Source organism: Lethenteron reissneri, unplaced genomic scaffold, assembly GCF_015708825.2.
Source record: "Lethenteron reissneri isolate LAM-NWPU_2019-01 unplaced genomic scaffold, ASM1570882v1 scaffold_1938, whole genome shotgun sequence".
NCBI classification, from domain to species: domain Eukaryota; kingdom Metazoa; phylum Chordata; class Hyperoartia; order Petromyzontiformes; family Petromyzontidae; genus Lethenteron; species Lethenteron reissneri.
The window spans coordinates 608,676-629,100 of NW_026891705.1; the positions used below are offsets into that span (position 1 = coordinate 608,676).

At 51.7% G+C, this 20,425-nt stretch overlaps 1 protein-coding gene across 1 annotated transcript; it reads left to right on the forward strand.

Annotated features, from left to right (window-relative positions):
• The first annotated feature begins 4,499 nt into the window (after window positions 1–4,499).
• On the forward strand, window positions 4,500–11,530 carry LOC133339651 (uncharacterized). Its single transcript, XM_061547808.1, has 6 exons — window positions 4,500–4,602; window positions 5,256–5,309; window positions 6,703–6,857; window positions 7,380–7,581; window positions 8,488–8,683; window positions 8,897–11,530. The coding sequence occupies exons 2-6, from the start codon at window positions 5,270–5,272 to the stop codon at window positions 8,994–8,996; spliced, it is 693 nt and encodes a 230-aa protein (XP_061403792.1). The 5' UTR covers window positions 4,500–4,602; window positions 5,256–5,269; the 3' UTR covers window positions 8,997–11,530.
• Window positions 11,531–20,425: the final 8,895 nt, after the last annotated feature.

Below are 20,425 nucleotides of genomic sequence, written 5' to 3' on the forward strand. Positions count from 1 at the left end.
TAAACAAGGCAGCATTTATCTTCTTGGTTCTTTCGGTAAAGTCACGTAGAAGGGAAGTAATAAAATAATAAAAATCAAACATAATAAAACAATTCTCACGACGTTTCGGCCACAACGCAAGCAGCCGTCCTCAGGTGAAAACCAGGTCCGTCGAGGCGACAGAGTCTGAATGAAACAGCACACGGGCTTGGAGCATATATATAAGCTGGGCGCATTGACAAAGGAATTTGCATATCAACAGGAATTTAGCATATTTATGGGAAATGCAGGAATGTAATTAGTACTGCATATGCATGTGCATTATACAGGATTAACAGCATCAAAGGGAGCTGCAGTTACTGCTGCTGCAGTAGTTGCTGCTGCTGCAGTTGCTGCTGCTGCTGCACTTGCTGCTGCTGCTGCACTTGCTGCTGCTGCTGCAGTTGCTGCCTTATCCATTTTAATATAACACTATGTATTATTCTACCCACCCTAATGTGTATCATACTGCTATATGTTTACTGTACAATTACGACACCATACATTACTCTGCACACTGCACCATGCCAGTGAGTGGAACGCGGTCTGAAAGTCACCGTTAACGTGAACACAATCAGTTAAGATCCGAAATGGTTTATTACGTCCTTCCAATGATTGCTAAGCCAGAATCCATCTTCTCGGTTGAAATTGTCTCTGTGTTTGTATATGTGGATCGCCTCATGAACGAATCTCTCATGATAGCCAGATGGCTTGCAGAGAACCTCTGTCTTGGAGAAGTCAATGTCATGTGTGACTTTACCGAAAGAACCAAGAAGATGAATCCCTGCAGTCACGAAAGCTTTAAATCGAAATTTAAGGCAGCATTTATTTTTGCCTTTCTTCGAGTGTGGCCAACGTGATCCTTGAAATGAAGTTGAGTCTACGATGACCCCAAGGTAATTCGTTTCATCTGCCTGCTCAATTTTTTCATTATCTAAGACTGCATCGCTGAGGAAGACTTGCCGGTTGTCTTTTCCTTGGAAACACTTCACCTTTGCTGTATTGGCATTGAGGACTAGCTTAAGTGAGATTAGTCGGTGCTGGAATCTAAATCACTCTGTAATTCCTGTGTACATCTTCGGGGTAATTGCCAGCAGCCCTCAAAATGGTGTCATCAGCAAATATGTTTAATCTAAGAGTGGTCAAGCTGGGTGCCCAAGTCATTGACATACAGGGAGAACAAGATATGTCAAAAAACGGAACCTTGAGGTACAACCCTTAGTAACTTCAATTTTGTTAGACACCAGAATGGCAATGGATACGACCCGATTCCGTCAAAAAAGGTAGCTTTTGAACCAGTCAACTGTGTGCTCGGAAAATCGTAGCCTTCGAAGTCTATATAATAAAATGCTATGGTCGACTGTATCAGATGCTTTGGATAGATCTAGGAATAGGCAGGCGCAGTGTTTTTTTTTATTTCCAGATTATTGAAAATAAAATTTAAGGTGTCCATAACTGTTGAGGTTGTTAAGTATTGTTTGCGGAAGCCTGATTGTTTTGGATGTAACTTAGCTGATTGTTTTGGATGTAACTTAGCTGATTGTTTTGGATGTAACTTTCCTGATTGTTTTGGATGTAACTTGGCTGATTGTTTTAAATGTGTTGAAGAGTGTCGGACGACTCGTTTTCAAATAAAGGCTTACGCCGGTGTTTTATTAAGAGCTTACGCCAACTTAACACTGAGGGTGTAACACTTTCCCAGGGGTTAGGGGTCCTAGCAACAACAGCGGCCGCCTGCAGCATCGCAGCCAAAATGGCGGCCGCCTGCGGCGTCGTAGCAAAAATGGCGGCGTAGCCAAAATGGCGGCCGCCATCTCCCGCGGCGCATCCGTTGGGAAAATGGCGCCAATTTCAAAAGTGGCGGGAGGCGCATTTGCGGGAATCCGCCGCTCCCATTCTGAGTGTGGGCCGGGTGATTGCAACTGCGCACCTACCTCGGTAATTGTGGCGGAGAGCTTCGCCATCGCCTGCAGGAGCAGCTGCAGCTGCCCTGCGAATGCGCTCCCCGCCTCCATTCTACGTGACTGAACCAAGAAGAAGTCTCCTTCCTGCTCCGGGGCCACTGCCGGAGCCTCCTCCACGCCGTCTTCACTCTCTAAGCGCCCCGTCGATAGGTTCTTATGCCGCACGCCAGATTTTGACATGGTGGCGGCAGCGCAGGCACTCTGACACCACTTGTTGAAGAGTGTCGGACGACTTGGAGGCACGTTTTCAAGTAAGGGCTTACGCCAACTTAACACTAAGGGTGTAACACTGTTCCTTGGCTCAGCTGGCTGTCCGGGCTGCCTCCTCAGCGCCGGCCGAGGGCTGATCCAACTTCGGCCAGCCGAGGAGTGCAGCTTCTCCTAGCGCTTACGCTGGCCCTTCTACAGACCCTTCTTCCTCACCCCTGGTCCTAACACCCACCCTTCACGTTTCCTGCTGCCCGCCATGACCCCGCTTACGTCACGGGCTCCCGTTTAAGTACCCTTGCGGGACATGACGTCATCCCGCCAGCAGGCGCGCATGACGCCACTTTCCGTGACGTCATCGCCCCTGGAAGCGAGCGTGACGTCAGGCCGTAACTAGTCCTCGACAGATGTAACAGCTTAGCCGATTGTTTCGTATGTAACTTAACTGATTGTTTTGGATGTAATAGCTCACCTGATTGTTTTGAATGTAACAGCTTACTTTCTGCAAGAAAGTTGCTGACTTGGGCGTTTAATGATTTTTTAAAATAATGTTATCAATGGAGATGAGATTAATATTGCCCGTTAAAAATCAGCATCATCTGAAGACCCCCTTTTGTGTAGGGAGCGGTTACAGAGGCGTCTTTAATGGACACATTTAATATGTGGGTTTGGGGCCTGAAAATCAAGTCGCCCACTGCATTTAAAGTGAAGGCAGGCAAGCCATTAGCTCCAGTGGAGGGCTTGTTTGGAAGAAACAACTTCTTTGGGACATCAAGCTCTGTCATGGGATGGAAATTGAATTATTTTGGATCTGCGTCAGATTATTTTTGGATGGTACCAACGCTTTGCATTTGCGACCAATATCATCCATAATAGAAGGGTTAATTTTCTTGTTTTTTTCGGTAAAGTCACGTAGAATGGAAATAATATAAAAATAAAACATAATAAATTAATTCTACGTGACTTTACCAAAAGAACCAAGAAGATGAATCCCTGCAGTCACGAAAGCTTTAAATCGAAATAGAGAGGGTTGTTTTGGGTTAGATCACGTAAATATATAAATGTGTCATGCCAATTCGTCACTAGTACAGCACACCGGTGTGTTGGAGAGCCAAGCCACAACATTTACACTCTGAGTACGACGTTTCGCCAGTAATTACAACTAGCGTCATCAGGCGACAGCCAGATTTGTGGAGAAGTCCACCTGTTTCGTTCCTTATATAGAGGCGTAGATGTGGTGACCACGCTTCTGCGCTCTTGCACAAAGTGGAGGGGGGGTTAATGAGTCAATGTACATTATGTAAGTGCATTATGCGAGCCCTTTCATCCTGTCCTTCCTGTCCATTGTGTGTATTAAAATAGCCGTACCAACGGTAATCCCTATTGAAGTATGGTTGGCCTGTATAGACATGCATTTAAATAATGTATTATTTGATGATTGTCTTCCACGCAGCACTAAGTCGGTAGCTATCCAAACGGTTAATTTTTTTTCTTTCAATTTTGATAGATTATCTAATCAGTATTGGCCAGTAGTAGCTAGTTTTCAACTGAACTTAAACATTATCAAAATCAATTGAGTGAACTTGTTGGCACGCGTGTTCTGCTACTGCTGACAGTTGTATTTGGGAGTTTTTAATATTTCTCTGATGTTCTTTAAGTCTCGTGCTGATCACATTCGTCCTGTTTGTCCAACATAACATTTGCCACAAGTGCAGTTAATCCTGTGCACACCTTCTGTTGGTAGCTTCGGTAAATTATCTTTTGTACCAGATTTTATGTACCGTGCCAAATCCGACACGGATGTTTTGTTTTTCCAAACATCTGGCTAGTTTATCAGTTACTCCCGCAATGTACGGTATTTTGATCGTTTTAATGAAATAGTTTCAATGCTCGTGTTATGTGATTTGGTTTTGGCATTCAAATAAAATAACACGAGCATTGAAACTGCCAAAGTAATTCAAACGTATTCTTAGGTTTTTTTGGTAAAGTCACGTGCTGTGACTGTTCCACCTGAAGACGGAAGCTTTTGTTGCCTCCGAAACGTCGTGATTTTTATTTTACTTTTATTAATTTAAATTTTTTACCTACGTGACTTCACCGAATAAACCTAAGAATATGAATCCTTGCAGTCACGAAAGCTTCAAATCTAGAATTAATTAAAACGTGTTTACTCCCCACACACTGATTGGTCAGTGCGAGGCTGCCCCCCCCCCCCCAATGCCCCTCCCCCACCCAGCCACGCCCCCCACGCCGTGACCGCTGCTCCGCGAAGGGGGATTCCACGCCCCCCGCAGTTTTAAAGTTCCCAGCGAGAGTCACCCCCAGTCGCCTTGTTGCTGCTGCTGCTATGGCCGCGTGTTCAGTGCGACCCCACGCCCCAGCTCCTCCCCACCAGCATCACCACAGCTGAGAGGTGAGGTTGTCTGTCTACGCGTTGTCTCTGTGTGTCTCTCACTCTGTCTACGCGTTGTCTCTGTGTGTCTATCACTCTAGTCTACGCGTTGTCTCTGTGTGTCTATCACTCTGTCTACGTGTTGTCTCTGTGTGTCTATCACTCTGTCTACGCGTTGTCTCTATGTGTCTCTCACTCTGTTTACGCGTTGTCTCTGTGTGTCTATCACTCTGTCTACGCGTTGTCTCTTTGTCTACCACTCTGTCTACGTGTTGTCTCTGTGTGTCTATCACTGTCTACGCGTTGTCTCTGTGTGTTTCTCACTCTGTCTACGCGTTGTCTCTGTGTGTCTCTCACTCTGTCTACGTTAACACGATCCACACTGCGATCACAACAACGATAACGAAACCTCCACGCCATTGCGTGACCACAGACTTCCTCTTTTCGCTCAGTGCGGGATGGGTGACTCGCTGAGCTCAGCTCGCCTGTGGAATTTACCGTGACCGGGTCTCTCTCGTGCCACGTAAATCAGCCCCGCGGTTCACAAGTAGCCTCACGCTTTCCCCAAGCAATTCTGCTCTGCCACACCGTCTGTTTATTCCCCCGGAATGAATAACCGCTGGTGGTGAGTGGAGCGAGAGATGTGATGAACCACTCTCTTCTGTTTTCAACAGGAGACGGAGGCACCATGAAGTGGCTCCTGGTCGCAGCGTTCATCTCCCTCCCGCGTGAGTTCACACCGAGAAGCACTCACCCAGCACACGTGGAGCGGTCTCCTTCAGACCCCTTTCCCACAGCCGAGCCGTGCCAGCCCAGAGCCCTGACGGTCCTGGTGGTTTTCCACTGGCAGTTTGCTGCACTGAGCCAGAACCAAACCGCCCTGGCCTCATAAGACGTCGGAATCCCACCCAGGGCCAAGCAGGGCCAGGTGCAGCATTTCAAATTTTCAACATACAGTGGTACCTCGGTATAAGTCGTTAATTCGTTCCAGAAGGTAGGACTTATACCGAAAATGACATATGCCAAACGCATTTTTCCCATAAGAAAGGGAAAGGAAATAATCCGTTCCAGAGTATAAGAAATGATATTTTATATGGCATATTATACTTTAATGGGGTTGCATACAATAATTTAGACACTACTTATTAATAAAATGCATACATAAATTTAAATAAATGCATAAAAAATGTAACGTCACTTTACCTTGCTGAGAGGAGTTGATAGCCGACGAGGATGGTGGTAAGGAAGGGGAGGAAGAGGAGATGTTATCTTTTTGGAAGGAGAGTCAGGCAGACTGAGGAGCGGCGCTTTGTTTCAGTCGTGAATGGGGTATACGTGGATACTGTACGCGGGGACTCATCCCGACCCATACAAGTTCTAGCAAGCGGGTCGTATCCCAAGCAAGACGTCGTATCCGAAGACATTTTTTTCTCGTCAGAATTCTAAATTCGACGTATTCCAAAGCGGTCGTATACCGAGGTATGACTACATGCATCTCGACTCTATCACGGTACGGCTCAGCCCCTGCAGTGGAAAAACAGTCTGACCTCCTCCTGAGCTGCATCGGCTTGGCACAGTCTCAGCATGGCTCAGGTGTGCAGTGGAAAAGAAGTGATGTTGAACCAGCTGAGAGTCCAATGGAGGTCGTCATAATGACGTCATGGCGATGACGTCATGGCGATGGGATCCCAGTGCCAGGGCCCCCGTGTAGCCGTGAGCGTCGGTGCCTCCCGTGGTCGAGCTGCGCTGAGACTCATCCCACACGCCGCCCGTGTGACCACGTGAGCACTGACGGTGAGGGAGGCACTCACCAGGTGAGTGGTCTTCCTCTCAAATAGCTGATGCTGAATGAAGCAAATCTTAGGTCACTCTTCAGTGAGCTCCTCCTTTTGTTATTCACTGATGCTGCGTCAGTATAAGCGTGGATGTTACAGTGCCGCTGTGTGTAACACCTGCATCGAGACATATCTTAGTATCTCTGCTATTGCTGAGTGGACCTGTGGTGAGCACTGTAAGGATAGTGAACGGTCTCTCTCTGTATAGACGTCTGTAGTGAGAGAGTTTAGCTGATCTCTGTCGAGACATCTCTCATGAGAGTGACCGGTCTCTCTCTCTGTGTAGCTGTGACGTCTGCTGTGAAGCTCCAACTCTCCCTACCAGAGAGCCTGGATGTGACGGAGGGACAGAGCGTGACTCTTGCCTGCTCATTCTCCCCACCGTCGACCGATTTGAGTGACCTCTTCATCTCGTGGGTCATGATACCGACAGGCTACCCAGTAAGCATGCACAGATGATATCATAAATGTGAGAACCTCCTTCCATGGCAACCCTGAATATTCAACTCAGTAACTGATGTCTATGTCGCACGTATCAGAGAGTAATACGTTATGTTCCAAAAAATAAAAAAGTCGCTTAATCACCCAGGAATGTCACACCGAGTCTCAAGACCCTATTAATGAGAAGGGTCTTATCATTTGAGTTCGTGAGGGTTCGGAATCATGTTGAGATGAAACCGGAGAACCCAGGAAAAAAAACAATCACACAAGGGGATAATGGGCAAAGCTCTACACATACTCAATCCATAGATAGAACCACTCTTTAACGCTACCTGTAAACCAAATCTGTTATCACAATATCCTGGCCACCTTGCAGCCTTGCAGCCCCTGGCATTCCCAGTCAAAGTATTAAGTAAGTTCAACCCTGCTTGGCTATCGAGATCCGATGAGTTCAGATGCATTGTGACTTGATCATAGTAGACTTGTGGTTTATGCTCCAATTTGTGTTTCGTGCCATTCCAGATCTACGACTCACATCTTGGGAATCTCTGGCTTGAAATAGCTGAGTTTGCGGGAAACGAGGAGAAGGGCGACTGCTCGATTAGGCTCTTGAACATCTCCAGGAACCTCGGCCCCGTGCTTAAGTGCCACGTCTACTGTTACCACTGTGGGACGGATGACTGGAAGGTGGAACGAGAGGTGAAGCTGAACGTGACGGCTGCAGGTGAATGAGAGGGGAGCATCGTGCTCATCACACGTTGGCGCTGTGACTCGCACCGTCGCTCGTGCAGACAGTGGTGGGTGGGAGGTCAAGGGTCACAGATCACAGGGTGGAGGGTGCAGAGCTGGAGAGTGGTCGTTGTACAGAGAAGAGCCTCAGCAGAGAATCTCTGATGCAAGTGAAGCCGTGTTGAGTGAGTGATCTGTCCCTGCTGCACGTGAAGCCGTGTTGAGTGAGTGGTCTCTGCCTGTTGCACGTGAAGCCGTGTTGAGTGGTCTCTCCCTGCTACCTGTGAAGCCGTGTTGAGTGAGTGGTCTCTCCGTTGCACGTGAAGCCGTGTTGAGTGAGTGGTCTCTTCCTGCTGCATGTGAAGCCGTGTTGAGTGAGTGGTCTCTTCCTGCTGCATGTGAAGCCGTGTTGAGTGAGTGGTTTCTACCTGCTGCATGTGAAGCCGTGTTGAGTGAGTGGTCTCTCCCTGCTACCTGTGAAGCCGTGTTGAGTGAGTGGTCTCTCCGTTGCACGTGAAGCCGTGTTGAGTGAGTGGTCTCTCCCTGCTGCATGTGAAGCCGTGTTGAGTGAGTGGTCTCTTCCTGCTGCATGTGAAGCCGTGTTGAGTGAGTGGTTTCTACCTGCTGTATGTGAAGCCGTGTTGAGTGAGTGGTTTCTACCTGCTGTATGTGAAGCCGTGTTGAGTGAGTGGTTTCTACCTGCTGTATGTGAAACCGTGTTGAGTGAGTGGTCTCTCCTTGCTACACGTGAAGCCGTGTTGAGTGAATGGTCTCCCTGCTGTACGTGAAGCCGTGTTGAGTCGCTGGTTGAGGCGGTGGTGCTGGGTGCGAGCGGGGGTCTTGTTGAGCCCCCGCTCTGTCTCTGTGTCGGTGCTTGACACCGCCGTCCGTGTCTCTGCAGCTCCACGTTCACAAGGCGGCACAAGTGGCACGACTGTCGCTCCTGAAGGGGAGACCTCCGCCACACCAGTGGTCGAATGGTGGTGTAGGGTGCTGCAGACGATGTTGGCGATGGGTGTGACCCTGGGACTTGGGGCTGTCATCGTCACCTGCATTCCGCTTCCTCAGCAGTCTGGGAGCTCCCCCCACTCACGCAGGTGCCCCCCTCCCCCTGCCCTCTAGCCCAGGCTACAGGATCACCCAGCCTCTCAGGAATGACCGTAAATGCAGGAAGCTGGGCTCGGTTCTCAGAGGTGGCGACTCTGAGTCAGACGCTGAGTCGGCACCACTGAGCCTCTAGGATCATTCCCCGGGAACTGTGCTGTGTGCAGGCACCGTGCGGTTTGTAAACTCGTGTTTTTGTTCCTCAGTGGTGATGGGCAAGCAGACGTGCACGGTGATGTGGAGGTGAATGGGCATCTACTGATGATGGTGAATGGACACAAGGGGAAAACGGAGACAAAGGCATGAACGCCGTGTGAAGAAATCTTCTGTGGGTCCCCCCCCCGTGACCACCCTGGCCGGCACGTGGAGCCGCTCTTACCCACAGTCCCATGCAGGAGTGCAGTGCTGACCGCCTGTGGTTCATGAGCTGATTGTTGACAGACCATGCTTTTGTCATCTCTCTCCCTCTCTGTGACTCTCAACACTCCTCTTTGGCCACTTCAAATCCCTCACCGCGAAATTTCACACGATTCAGAATCCTACTGCTGCCTCACCTCACGGCTTCTGTAAATGAAACCTCATCATCCCAATCCTCAGATTTCCCCACTGGCTCCCAATCCGGTCCCCTATCGACTGAGACATCGCACTCTGCACCTACACTCTACCTCTCCTCTCTCTTCAGGGGATCCCCCAAATATGTCTGTTAGGGACCGAAAAGTTGCGACTTATAACGAAACGACGTATAGTGGGGACTTCCCCCCATAGGAATACTACTCCGTGTGAATGGAGGTGTGATAGGGACCGAAAGGGCATAAACATTGCCTATGCAATACAAAGCGAAGCAGTTTCTCCCATAAGAAACAATGGAATAAGGTAGGGATAGGGACCGTGCCTTAGGGAAATGTGTTTAATACCTATCAACCAAAATACGTACTTTACACGTACAAAAACTAAGTACTGTACATATACAGTACCTTACAAGACAAACTGTACACATAACCAATTCTGAGTTCAAGAACCGTGAAACAGTATTTTAACTTGTTAAACACTTTCTTGAAAATCAGCTTTATAAGCATTTCGATGCAACCCTCTGCACTTTAAACGTTTTCCTTTTCTTAATAGAAAAATAATTCGTGGCATTTTAAAGAAAAGATTCCAGTAGAAAACCATTTTTAATGGGAAAAAAAGCACTATCTTAAACAGCATTATAAAAAAGATGTTACCTTAACCTGTGTTTATGATCTTACCTTGAGGAGTGGATGAGTAGCTACGCACGCCAGAGAACACCATGGCACTTAAAGTGGTGGCGTATGCGCGAGTTGTACAGTACTTCTATACCCCCCCACCCCGAACCAAATTGAAATCGATTATTCAAAATCGATAATCGTCACCAGTGTTGGTCGTGAACGGGACTTGAAGTCGGGTCGCTGGGCTCGTAGCGGAGCGCTAACCACTGCATGCTAACCGCTGCACACCCACGCACAATGTTTCCCACTTGGCTCGGCTGAACTGGTTTAACGATGTGTGTTTACGAGTGCGTGGAAATATTGCAGTGCATTCCTCAAAGTCGGCGACGTGAGTGCAAAACAAGGCAGGGTGTGTGTATATCGAGACGATGAACAGCAGGGACCCCCTGCACTCCCCACCACGTGTTCTCCACTCTAGCAACCAAGGCCTTCTGTCAAAACCCTCAGTCAACCCCTCAATGTCTGCTCGCTTATTCTCACCCAATCATTCAACGAGGCTCCATGAGTCGGAAGACACTCTTTTGTACACGTGGGAGGTAACTGGAGCAACCTTCAAAAATTCACGCAGATGGGAGTCAGTCCCACTTGCCCCACTGCCTTTTCCTGGTCACTTCGTAGCCCAGTTCAGGGGAATCTCACAAATCTGTGATTCGTGAATCCTCGACTCCATAGCGCCCGCCGCTCTCACCACAGATTCCCCCTGCTCACGTCCAGACTCCAGAAGTTCCCTCCTTTCTGTCTGTGTCCCTCCCCTGTGTCTCTCCCCTGTGTCTCTCCTCACCTGGGCTACACCACCGCTGTATTCCTTCTCCCCTGAGCTCCATGCAGATTTTCTACAGCCCCTTCCTGCTCTACTGAATGTGTCAGCATTCTGTCTGTGTGTGAACCTGAGTGGATGTGCGAGGTGTGTGTGTACAAGTGTGAGCGAGAGGAAGGGGGTGGCAGTGGAGTGGTTGTGGTGCAGTCTGACTTGTGTGTGGTTTGAAGGGACCAGAATCAGTGCATGCGTCGTAAACGCAATGCACGAGTCTGACTCAAAGGGTTCCTGCACTGGGAATGGTTGACACATTTTGTCACGAATTATTCTTGTACATGCCTTAAACTTTCCACGAAGTAATATATGTGCATTGTATTTTTACTACTGGTAAACGATCTCGCTGACCCATGCTGTGTTTACGACAGTTGGGAAGTATGGGTAGAAAGGAGTGGTTCCTGACCTCTGGATCGCAGTCCATGGCAACCCACAAGGCCATGGGAATTGCTCTGTCGAACGGTTTAAGACACCACTGCAAGTTCCTCCTCACGTGTAGAGGCTTGACAGTGAACGTGGGTCTAGAAGGGGTGGGAACCACTAGTCTAGATGATCCATATTTTCAGTGACCGTAAGCCATTGGTTTAGACATCTCATGTATGAAATATTTAGTGTTGTGAAATATGCCTTTAAGGTCCATATTTTGTATTTATGGATGTAAATATTGTTTTATGAAATCTGTATATTGCAAACATTGGCTTATTTTTAAAAGCATTGGTGTGGGAAAAACAATTATTTATATATTTACTATGAGAAAAAATTGGTGTAAAAGACTTGTACCTTTATTTCGGGATATGGTGATCGTTTTAGACCCATTACATTAGGCCATCAAAAAATATATTTTTTACAAAGAACACCGAGACTTGTCTGTCAATCTCTTGGTCCACACCGCCCTGAAGCCAACGAGGGCTCCCAGCCGGTCGCTACTCCCTGGCCGGGGAGAAAAGTTCCAGGCAAGAGCGGTCCAGGGACCAGGCCCACCAGGGGCTCGACTAGGCCTCGGCAAGGTAAGGTAATTTACTCTTTTTACCGGGTAAAAGGGTAAAGGTAGAGGTGTCGACATGCCAAGGGGTAAGGTAAAGGGTAGGGTAAAGGTAGCTCAGAAGAATTACCCGGTAGGGTAAAGGTAGCGCGAAGTATTACCCGGTAAATACGGTACCTTGTTTACCGCTAGAAGCTCCGTGGCGCAGTCCATGGCCTCCATTTAATAATATATTTTTTTAACTTTTTTAAAAACACGCTTTTATGAAATGTACGAGTAATGGCAGAACTCCACGACTCCAGGAAGTGGCCCCCAGAAGCTTGCCATAACGTAAGGGGACCGTGGTGATTTACAACCAACGTCAGTTTACCGTGGACAATTAGACCCAAGCCGAAACATCTAACCTATATAATTCATTTTTTGTCCGTCCGTCCGTCCGTCCGTCCGTCCGCGTACGCTCCCTACCGGGGGATTTAGCTCTCGGACCGTGGGGTTCGGCGAGATTACATTTTGCAGGTGGGCACGCCCCCGGCCCCGCGGTAAACTTAGGCATTTCCGATTTTTCGTCTCTAAACTTTAAATCGGACCGATTATCGATTTAGAGCGATTTATCTTTATTTATTTATATAACGCTTTATTTATTTATTTACTCTTGCCGGCCGGCGCGGACCACGGCGGTTGCCCCTGGCAACGGGTAGAGATGCGTTCGCTGCGGGGTGGACGCCATTTTGAATTCCCGTTAAAATATGCGCACGCATTAACACGCGATTCTGAGGTAAATTCATCAAAGTTTCACGTCCTCTTCACTCCCCTTCCACCCCAATGTGTGCAATTACTATTATAGGGTCGGTAGATAATAAAATTATAGCGATTAGACAGTATTATTGTAGCGCGTGGGGGGGGGGGTATTGGCCCCAGTACACACCCTCAGCCGGGTAGGCAATCTAGGCAAGGCCGGAGGCTCTGCACGGTACTAGGCCTCGACACCCCACCCGTGTCAAGCGACGACTTTGTGGTATAAACTTGATATACCCGGCGTTGCCCGGGGGGAAAATACATTTAAAATCTTCTGAAAACTTTAAAACATTACATACCAATGAAAATACAAGTGTGTAATTACTTTTAAACCCGACGCGCCAAGAATCGATTCTCTGAATCGCGAAAAGGAATCGAAGGTTGTAGATTCCTTTAGATTCGGACGATTCCCGTTTACTTTAAGTTGGTTAAAGTCGATATAAACTGCTACGAACGGGAAATATCCGGCGTTGACCGGGGCAAAAATGTTATTAAAAACTCCTGAAAACATTAAAACATAACATATCAATGAAAATAAAACACTGTCATTCAAAATGTAAATCCCCAACATGCCAAAAATCGATTCCTTGAATCGCACAAAGGACGAATCGAAGGTTGTAGATTCCTTTAGGATCGCGCTTAACGTGGTGAGGGGTGAGTGGTGAGGGGGAGAGTGGTGAGGGGGAGAGTGGTGAGGGGAGAGTGGTGAGGGAGAGAGTGGTGAGGGGGAGAGTGGTGAGGGGGAGAGTGGTGAGGGGGAGAGTGGTGAGGGGGGGAGTGGTGAGGGGGAGAGTGGTGAGGGGGAGAGTGGTGAGGGGGAGAGTGGTGAGGGGAGAGTGGTGAGGGAGAGAGTGAGTGGTGAGGGGGAGAGTGGTGAGGGGGAGAGTGGTGAGGGAGAGAGTGGTGAGGGAGAGAGTGAGTGGTGAGGGGGAGAGTGGTGAGGGGGAGAGTGGTGAGGGGGAGAGTGGTGAGGGGGAGAGTGGTGAGGGAGAGAGTGGTGAGGGGGAGAGTGGTGAGGGGGAGAGTGGTGAGGGGGAGAGTGGTGAGGGAGAGAGTGGTGAGGGAGAGAGTGAGTGGTGAGGGGGGAGAGTGGTGAGGGGGAGAGTGGTGAGGGGGAGAGTGGTGAGGGGGAGAGTGGTGAGGGGGAGAGTGGTGAGGGGGAGAGTGGTGAGGGGAGAGAGTGGTGAGGGGGAGAGTGGTGAGGGGGAGAGTGGTGAGGGGGAGAGTGGTGAGGGGGGATGGAGGGAGAGTGGTGAGGGGGAGAGTGGTGAGGGGGAGAGTGGTGAGGGGGAGAGTGGTGAGGGGAGAGTGGTGAGGGGGAGAGTGGTGAGGGGGAGAGTGGTGAGGGGGAGAGTGGTGAGGGGGAGAGTGGTGAGGGGGAGAGTGGTGAGGGGGAGAGTGTGAGGGGGAGAGTGGTGAGGGGGAGAGTGGTGAGGGGGAGAGTGGTGAGGGGGAGAGTGGTGAGGGGGAGAGTGGTGAGGGGGAGAGTGGTGAGGGGGAGAGTGGTGAGGGGGAGAGTGGTGAGGTGGAGAGTGGTGAGGTGGAGAGTGGTGAGGGGGAGAGTGGTGAGGGGGAGAGTGGTGAGGGGGAGAGTGGTGAGGGGGAGGAGAGTGGTGAGGGGGAGAGTGGTGAGGGGGAGAGTGGTGAGGGAGAGAGTGGTGAGGGGGAGAGTGGTGAGGGGGAGAGTGGTGAGAGAGAGATTGGTGAGGGAGAGAGTGGTGAGGGAGAGAGTGGTGAGGGGGAGAGTGGTGAGGGGGAGAGTGGTGAGGGGGAGAGTGGTGAGGGGGGAGAGTGGTGAGGGGGAGAGTGGTGAGGGAGAGAGTGGTGAGGGGGGAGAGTGGTGAGGGAGAGTGGTGAGGGGGAGAGTGGTGGTGAGGGGGAGAGTGGTGAGGGGGAGAGTGGTGAGGGGGAGAGTGGTGAGGGGGGAGAGTGGTGAGGGGGAGAGTGGTGAGGGGGGAGAGTGGTGAGGGGGGAGAGTGGTGAGGGGGAGAGTGGTGAGGGGGAGGTTGAGTGGTGAGGGTGAGTGGTGATTGGTGAGGGTGAGGGTGAGTGGGGAGGGTGAGTGGCGGTTGTTAGTGGTGATTAGTGAGGGGTGAGTGGTGAGGGTTAGTGGTGAGCATGAGTGGTGAGTGTTGAGCGTGAGTGGTGAGGGTGAGTGGTGATTGTTGAGGGTTTGATTGGTGAGGATGAGTGGTGAGTAGTGAGGGTGAGTGGTGAGGGTGAGTGGTGAGTGGTGAGGGTGAGTGGCGGTTGTGAATGGTGATTAGTGAGGGGTGAGTGGTGAGGGTGAGCGTGAGTGGTTAGGGTGAGTGGTGAGGGTCAGCAGTGAGGGTGAGCAGTGAGGGTGAGTGGTGATTGGTGAGGGTGTGATTGGTGAGGATGAGTGGTGAGTGGTCAGGGTGAGTGGTGAGGGTGAGTGGTGAGCGGTGAGTGTTGAGGGTGAGTGGTGAGTGGTCAGGGTGAGTAGTGAGGGTGAGTGGTGAGCGTGAGTGGTGAGTGGTGAGCGTGACTGGTGAGGGAGAGTGGTGAGGGAGAGTGGTGAGGGAGAGTGGTGAGGGAGAGTGGTGAGGGTGAGTAGTGAGTGGTGAGGGTGAGTGGTGATTGGTGAGGGTGAGTGGTGAGGGTGAGTGGGGAGGGTGAGTGGCGGTTGTTAGTGGTGATTAGTGAGGGATGAATGGTGAGGGTGAGCGTGAGTGGTGAGGTTGAGTGGTGAGCAGTGAGGGTGAGTGGTGATTGGTGAGGGTGTGATTGGTGAGGATGAGTGGTGAGGGTGAGTAGTGAGGGTGAGTGGTTGTTGTGAGGGTGCGTGGTGAGGGTGAGTGGTAAGAGTGAGTGGTGAGGGTGAGTGACGGTTGTGAGAGGTGATTAGTGAGTGGTGAGGGTGAGTGGTGAGGGTTAGTGGTGAGGGTGAGTGGCGGTTGTGAGTGGTGATTAGTGAGGGGTGAGTGGTGAGGGTGAGCGTGAGTGGTGAGGGTGAGTGGTGAGGGTGAGCGGTGAGGGTGAGCAGTGAGGGTGAGTGGTGATTGGTGAGGATGTGATTGGTGAGGATGAGTGGTGAGTGGTCAGGGTGAGTGGTGATTGGTGAGGGTGAGTGCTGAGCGGTGAGGGTGAGTGGTTGTTGTGAGGGGTGAGTGGTGAGTGGTGAGAGTGAGTGGTGAGGGTGAGTTGTGAGGGTGAGTGGTGATTGTTGAGGGTGTGATTGGTGAGGATGAGTGGTGAGTAGTGAGGGTGAGTGGTCACGGTGAGTGGTGAGGATGAGTGTTGAGGGTGAGTGGTGAGTGGTGAGGGTGAGTGGCGGTTATGAGTGGTGATTAGTGAGGGGTGAGTGGTGAGGGTGAGCGTGAGTGGTGAGGGTGAGCAGTGCGGGTGAGTGGTGATTGGTGAGGGTGTGATTGGTGAGGATGAGTGGTCAGGGTGAGTGGTGAGGGTGAGTGGTGAGGGTGAGTGCTGAGTGGTGAGGGTGAGTGGTGAGAGAGTGGTTAGTTTTGAGGGTGAGTGGTGAGGTTGAGTGGTGAGGGTTAGTGGAGAGTGGTGAGTGGTGATTGGTCAGTGGTGATTGGTGAGGATGAATGGTGAGTAGTGAGGGTGAAGTTGAGTGGTGAGGGTGAGTGGTGGTTGTGACGGTGAGTGGTGAGGGTGAGTGGTGAGGGTGAGTGGTGAGGCTGAATGGTGAAGGTGAATGGTGAGAGTGAGTGGTGAGTGGTGAGGGAGAGTGGTGAGTGAGAGTGGTGAGGGTTAGTGGTGAGGGTTAGTGGTGAGAGTGAGTGGTGAGGGTGAGTGGTGATTGGTGAGTGGTGAGGGTGAGTGGTGAGGGTGAGTGGTGAGGGTGAGTGGTGAGGGAGATTGGTGAGGGAGGTTGGTGAGTGGTGAGTTGTGAGGGTGAATGGTGAATAGTGAGTGGGAGTGGTGAGTGGTGAGGATGAGTGGTAAGGGTGAGTTGTGAGTGGTGAATGGTGAGGGTGAATGATGAGTACAGTCAATATGCACTGCTGTTATCATACCAGGTACCACCACCACAATATGTACTCCTCTCATCATAGCAGATACCACCACAGCAGTATGCACTGCTGTAATCATAGCAGGTACCACCACAGTCAGTATGCACTGCTGTCATCATAATAGGTACCAACACAGCAGTATGCACTGCTGTAGTGATAGCAGGTACGACCTCAGTCGGTATACACTGCTGTAGCGATAGTAGATACTGCTATCGAGTTGGTAGATACCGCTATAGTAAATACTAAAACAGTCAGTATATACCACTACAGTCAGTCAATACTGCTACAGTCAGTATATACTACTATACAGTCAGTACATATTGCTACGGTGAGTAGCTACTAGAGTCAGTAGATACTATTATAGAGTGAGTAGATACTGCTATAGATTTTGTAGTTACTACTATAGTCAGTGGATACACTATAGAGTCAGCAGATACTATACAGTTAGTCGTTACGAGTATATAGTCGGTAGATACTACTGTAGGCCCAGTAAATACTACTATGGTCAGTAGTTATTACAGTCACTAAATACTACTACACAGTCAGTAGCTACTACTGGCTCAGTAGATACTACGGTACAGTCAGTAGATACTACTACAAAGTCAATAGATACCACTTCCTCTGTTGTATGTAAGGTGTTGTTAGTATATATACCTATGTAGGGACGTTGGAGAGAGGGCCGTTATGCATGGCAGCCTATGGGAAAGAAACACAGTGGGCGGGGCTACGTGTGTGCACAGGGAGATGCCCTCTGCGACGTCCGAGCCAGACACCCTGGGGGGGGGCTGGTTCGGCGTTACGATCCCCCGGGGCCCCACCCCTCAAGGAGGGTTGGGTATAAAAAGGGGTCGTTATATGGGCTGAGTCAGTTATGTTATAGTTAAGCTAAGAAGTCGGAAGACGTCGTAGCTAGAGCCCTGGACTCCCCCTGATCGCCGCCCTTATCAGGGCCCCACGGGATCAGGCTCGAGCCAGTGGCGTGGTCCCGTGAACCAGAGCCAGTGCTCTGGGACTCCGGGTACCGAGCCCGATTACCAGTGTCGGGCCAGACAGCCTCCCCTAGCTCTTAGTGGAGGACTCAGGGGATAGGCTATGGATAGCTAGGGGTGTTCCCTGAGTTATACGGGTGAGGGGGCCGCTACCCCCTCTAGGGCTGTCCTGTACTGGCAACTTGTTAAATAAATATACGTGTGCCTCAACTCCGTTGTCAAGCGTCCTCGACGGGTACTTCATCTGGCGTCAGAAGTGGTAAAAATGGAAACGCGCCATACAGCTCGGACCAGGGTACCACAAGAGGAGGACGCCGCGGAGATCGCCGAGCCCGAGACAGAGCAACAAGATGGGGTGCAGCCGGAGCCTGGCGCCTTCTCACCGGGACGTCAGCATGGAGAGGGGCCGCAGCCAGATGCACTACGACTGGCTCACGAACGGCTGGCGGAGCTACTTTATGCCGCTGCCGCCACACTGGAAGGCATTACGCGGTTGGGGGCTGGTGGTCCACCGCAGGGCGAGGAGAACCGGCGGCCGGAGCACTTTCCCGCCATTTCAGCGACTTCACAATTTGAATTTCCCGCCATGGACGCCGCGGCTGTTCGGGGCGTGGCCAGCTTAGACATCGGCTCCGACATCGCCGTCGCCGGGGCTGCAGCGTCATCGCAGCCGAAGGATGCGTCATCGCTGCCGCGACAGGCGATGCCATCGGCCAGTCGCGCCGAGGCACCGCCAAAGGGAGGTGAAAGCAACCTGCGGGAGTCCACATCGACCGCTGCGCTTCACCAAAGGCTGCCCCCGCTGAAGGAATTCATCGGTGCGGAGGGGGACTGGGGCGGCTTCCGGCGACGCTTCCTCGCCCATCAGGAGATGGCGCGGTGGTCCGACGAGGAGGCCCTTTGCGCGCTGCCGGCGCTCCTCGATGGGGACGCGCTCGCCGCACTCACGTCGGCGCCAAAAGAGAAGCGGGCTACACTACCAATGGCGCTACAGCTGCTGGCCGGGGTCTATGGACCTTCAGCCGAATGCCGTCAGCAGTTCTACGATCGCAGGCGGGGTGAAAAAGAGTCGCCTCTGGCTTTCCGGACAAGTCTTCTGGCGCTGGCAAAAACAGCCTTTCCCCGCATGGACGACGACGGCGTGGACGCAATGGTCGCGGAGAAGATCCTCCTCTTGGCGGACGACCTCGACATCGTCGTCATCGCACAAGGGGATGCAGAAATGACCTCCCTCCAGGCTGCGCGACTCCTCCACGCCAACCTTCTGCAGCAGCGGCGAAAGGCAAACAGGGCATCGGCTGGGCGTGCGGTGGCTGCAGCCACCCTTCCGTCAGAAGAACTTTATGCCGTCGACCATCGACGGCAACAGACGACGGGGGCGCGGCCGGGTCGGGACGGGCCGAGGCGTTTCGACCGTCCATCGTCTCCATCGGCGCTCCCGCGGTGCTTCAACTGCGGCATCCGGGGCCATGTCGCCTCGGGGTGCCGTTCTCCTCGACAGCGGGGGACGACGCCTCGACAGGACGCCGGCCCTCCTCTTCCTCCTCCCAAGCTCCAGCACCATGATCCGGCGAGTCGCGGCACCTCACATGTTTGGCCAACGCACCCACCTGTCGCACACTCTCGCACCGTAACGAACGGGGGGGCCGGTGGGGCGCTGCGATGGACCGGCGCGGATCACTGCGGGGGCTCAAATCGAGCCCGAGCGGTGGTCCGTGTTGGCCCATCGCGTGGTGGCCGCGGCGTCGGGATCGTCGGCCGTGGTCGGTTACATTGATGGGGTGGAGGTACGCATCATAGTCGATACAGGGGCATCGGCGACAATTATTTCGGAACTAATTTACAATATTCTACCGGTGCAGAGCCGTCCTTTGCTACCGGTTAATGTCCCTTTCTATGCCGCTAACGGGGGCTCTCTCGGCATCGTGGGACAGATTCGAGCGCAAATTTCTATCGGGGACATCAAATTGTCGGGGCCGATTTTTGTCTCCTCCTCACTGGCAGTTCCGTGCCTGCTGGGGACGGACTTCTTGGGCAGGATGCCAATTCGTATTTTGATCGACCAAGGATGCATTGAGCTTCCGTCGGGGCGACGTATGGCGTTCCTGCCTTCCCCTGTAGCGACTCGGACGGCGTTCGCGACGGTACCGGCGTTCGTCGTAAAAACAGTGCGTGTGCCGCCGGGGGCACAAATGCTGGTACCTCTTAAACTTCGTAGGCCCTTCGCTAAGGGTGTTGGGGATCAGGGTGTTGTGCTGGGGCCGTCTAGGGCCGGGGTTAATGGGCCTCATTTAATTCCGGCCCAGACCATCGTAAGGGGGGACGAGGATCCCTTCATCGCGGTCCTCAATGTCGGGTCGCAGACAGTAGTGGTTCCCCAAGGGACTGTGCTCGCTCACGCGACGCCGGTGCCCTGCGAGGAACCTGCCGTGAACCACATTGACACTGCTGCTCGGACGCACCCGCATTCGGACGGCGATGAAGGGTGGCTCGACGCGCTTTGTGCGGGATCGACGAACCTGTCCAATTTAGAGCGCCAACGGCTTAGATCGCTGCTAAAGGAATTTTCCGACGTTTTCAGTCGGAATAAATACGATTTGGGTTGTACTCACCTGCTGCGTCACCATATTGACACGGGTGACAGCGCGCCTATTCGCCAAAATCCTTTTCGGTTGAGTCCCGCCGAAAAGGACCATGTCAAATCGGCTGTCGATGACATGTTAGCCGCCGACATTATCTCTCCCTCTACCAGCCCTTGGGGAGCACCGATTGTCCTGGTTAAGAAACAGGATGGCTCGTTGCGGTTTTGCGTAGATTTCCGTCGCCTTAATAAGGTTTCGGTTGCCGACGCATACCCGCTCCCACGGATGGACGAATCGCTGGACGCCTTGGCGGGAGCGCGATTCTTCTCCA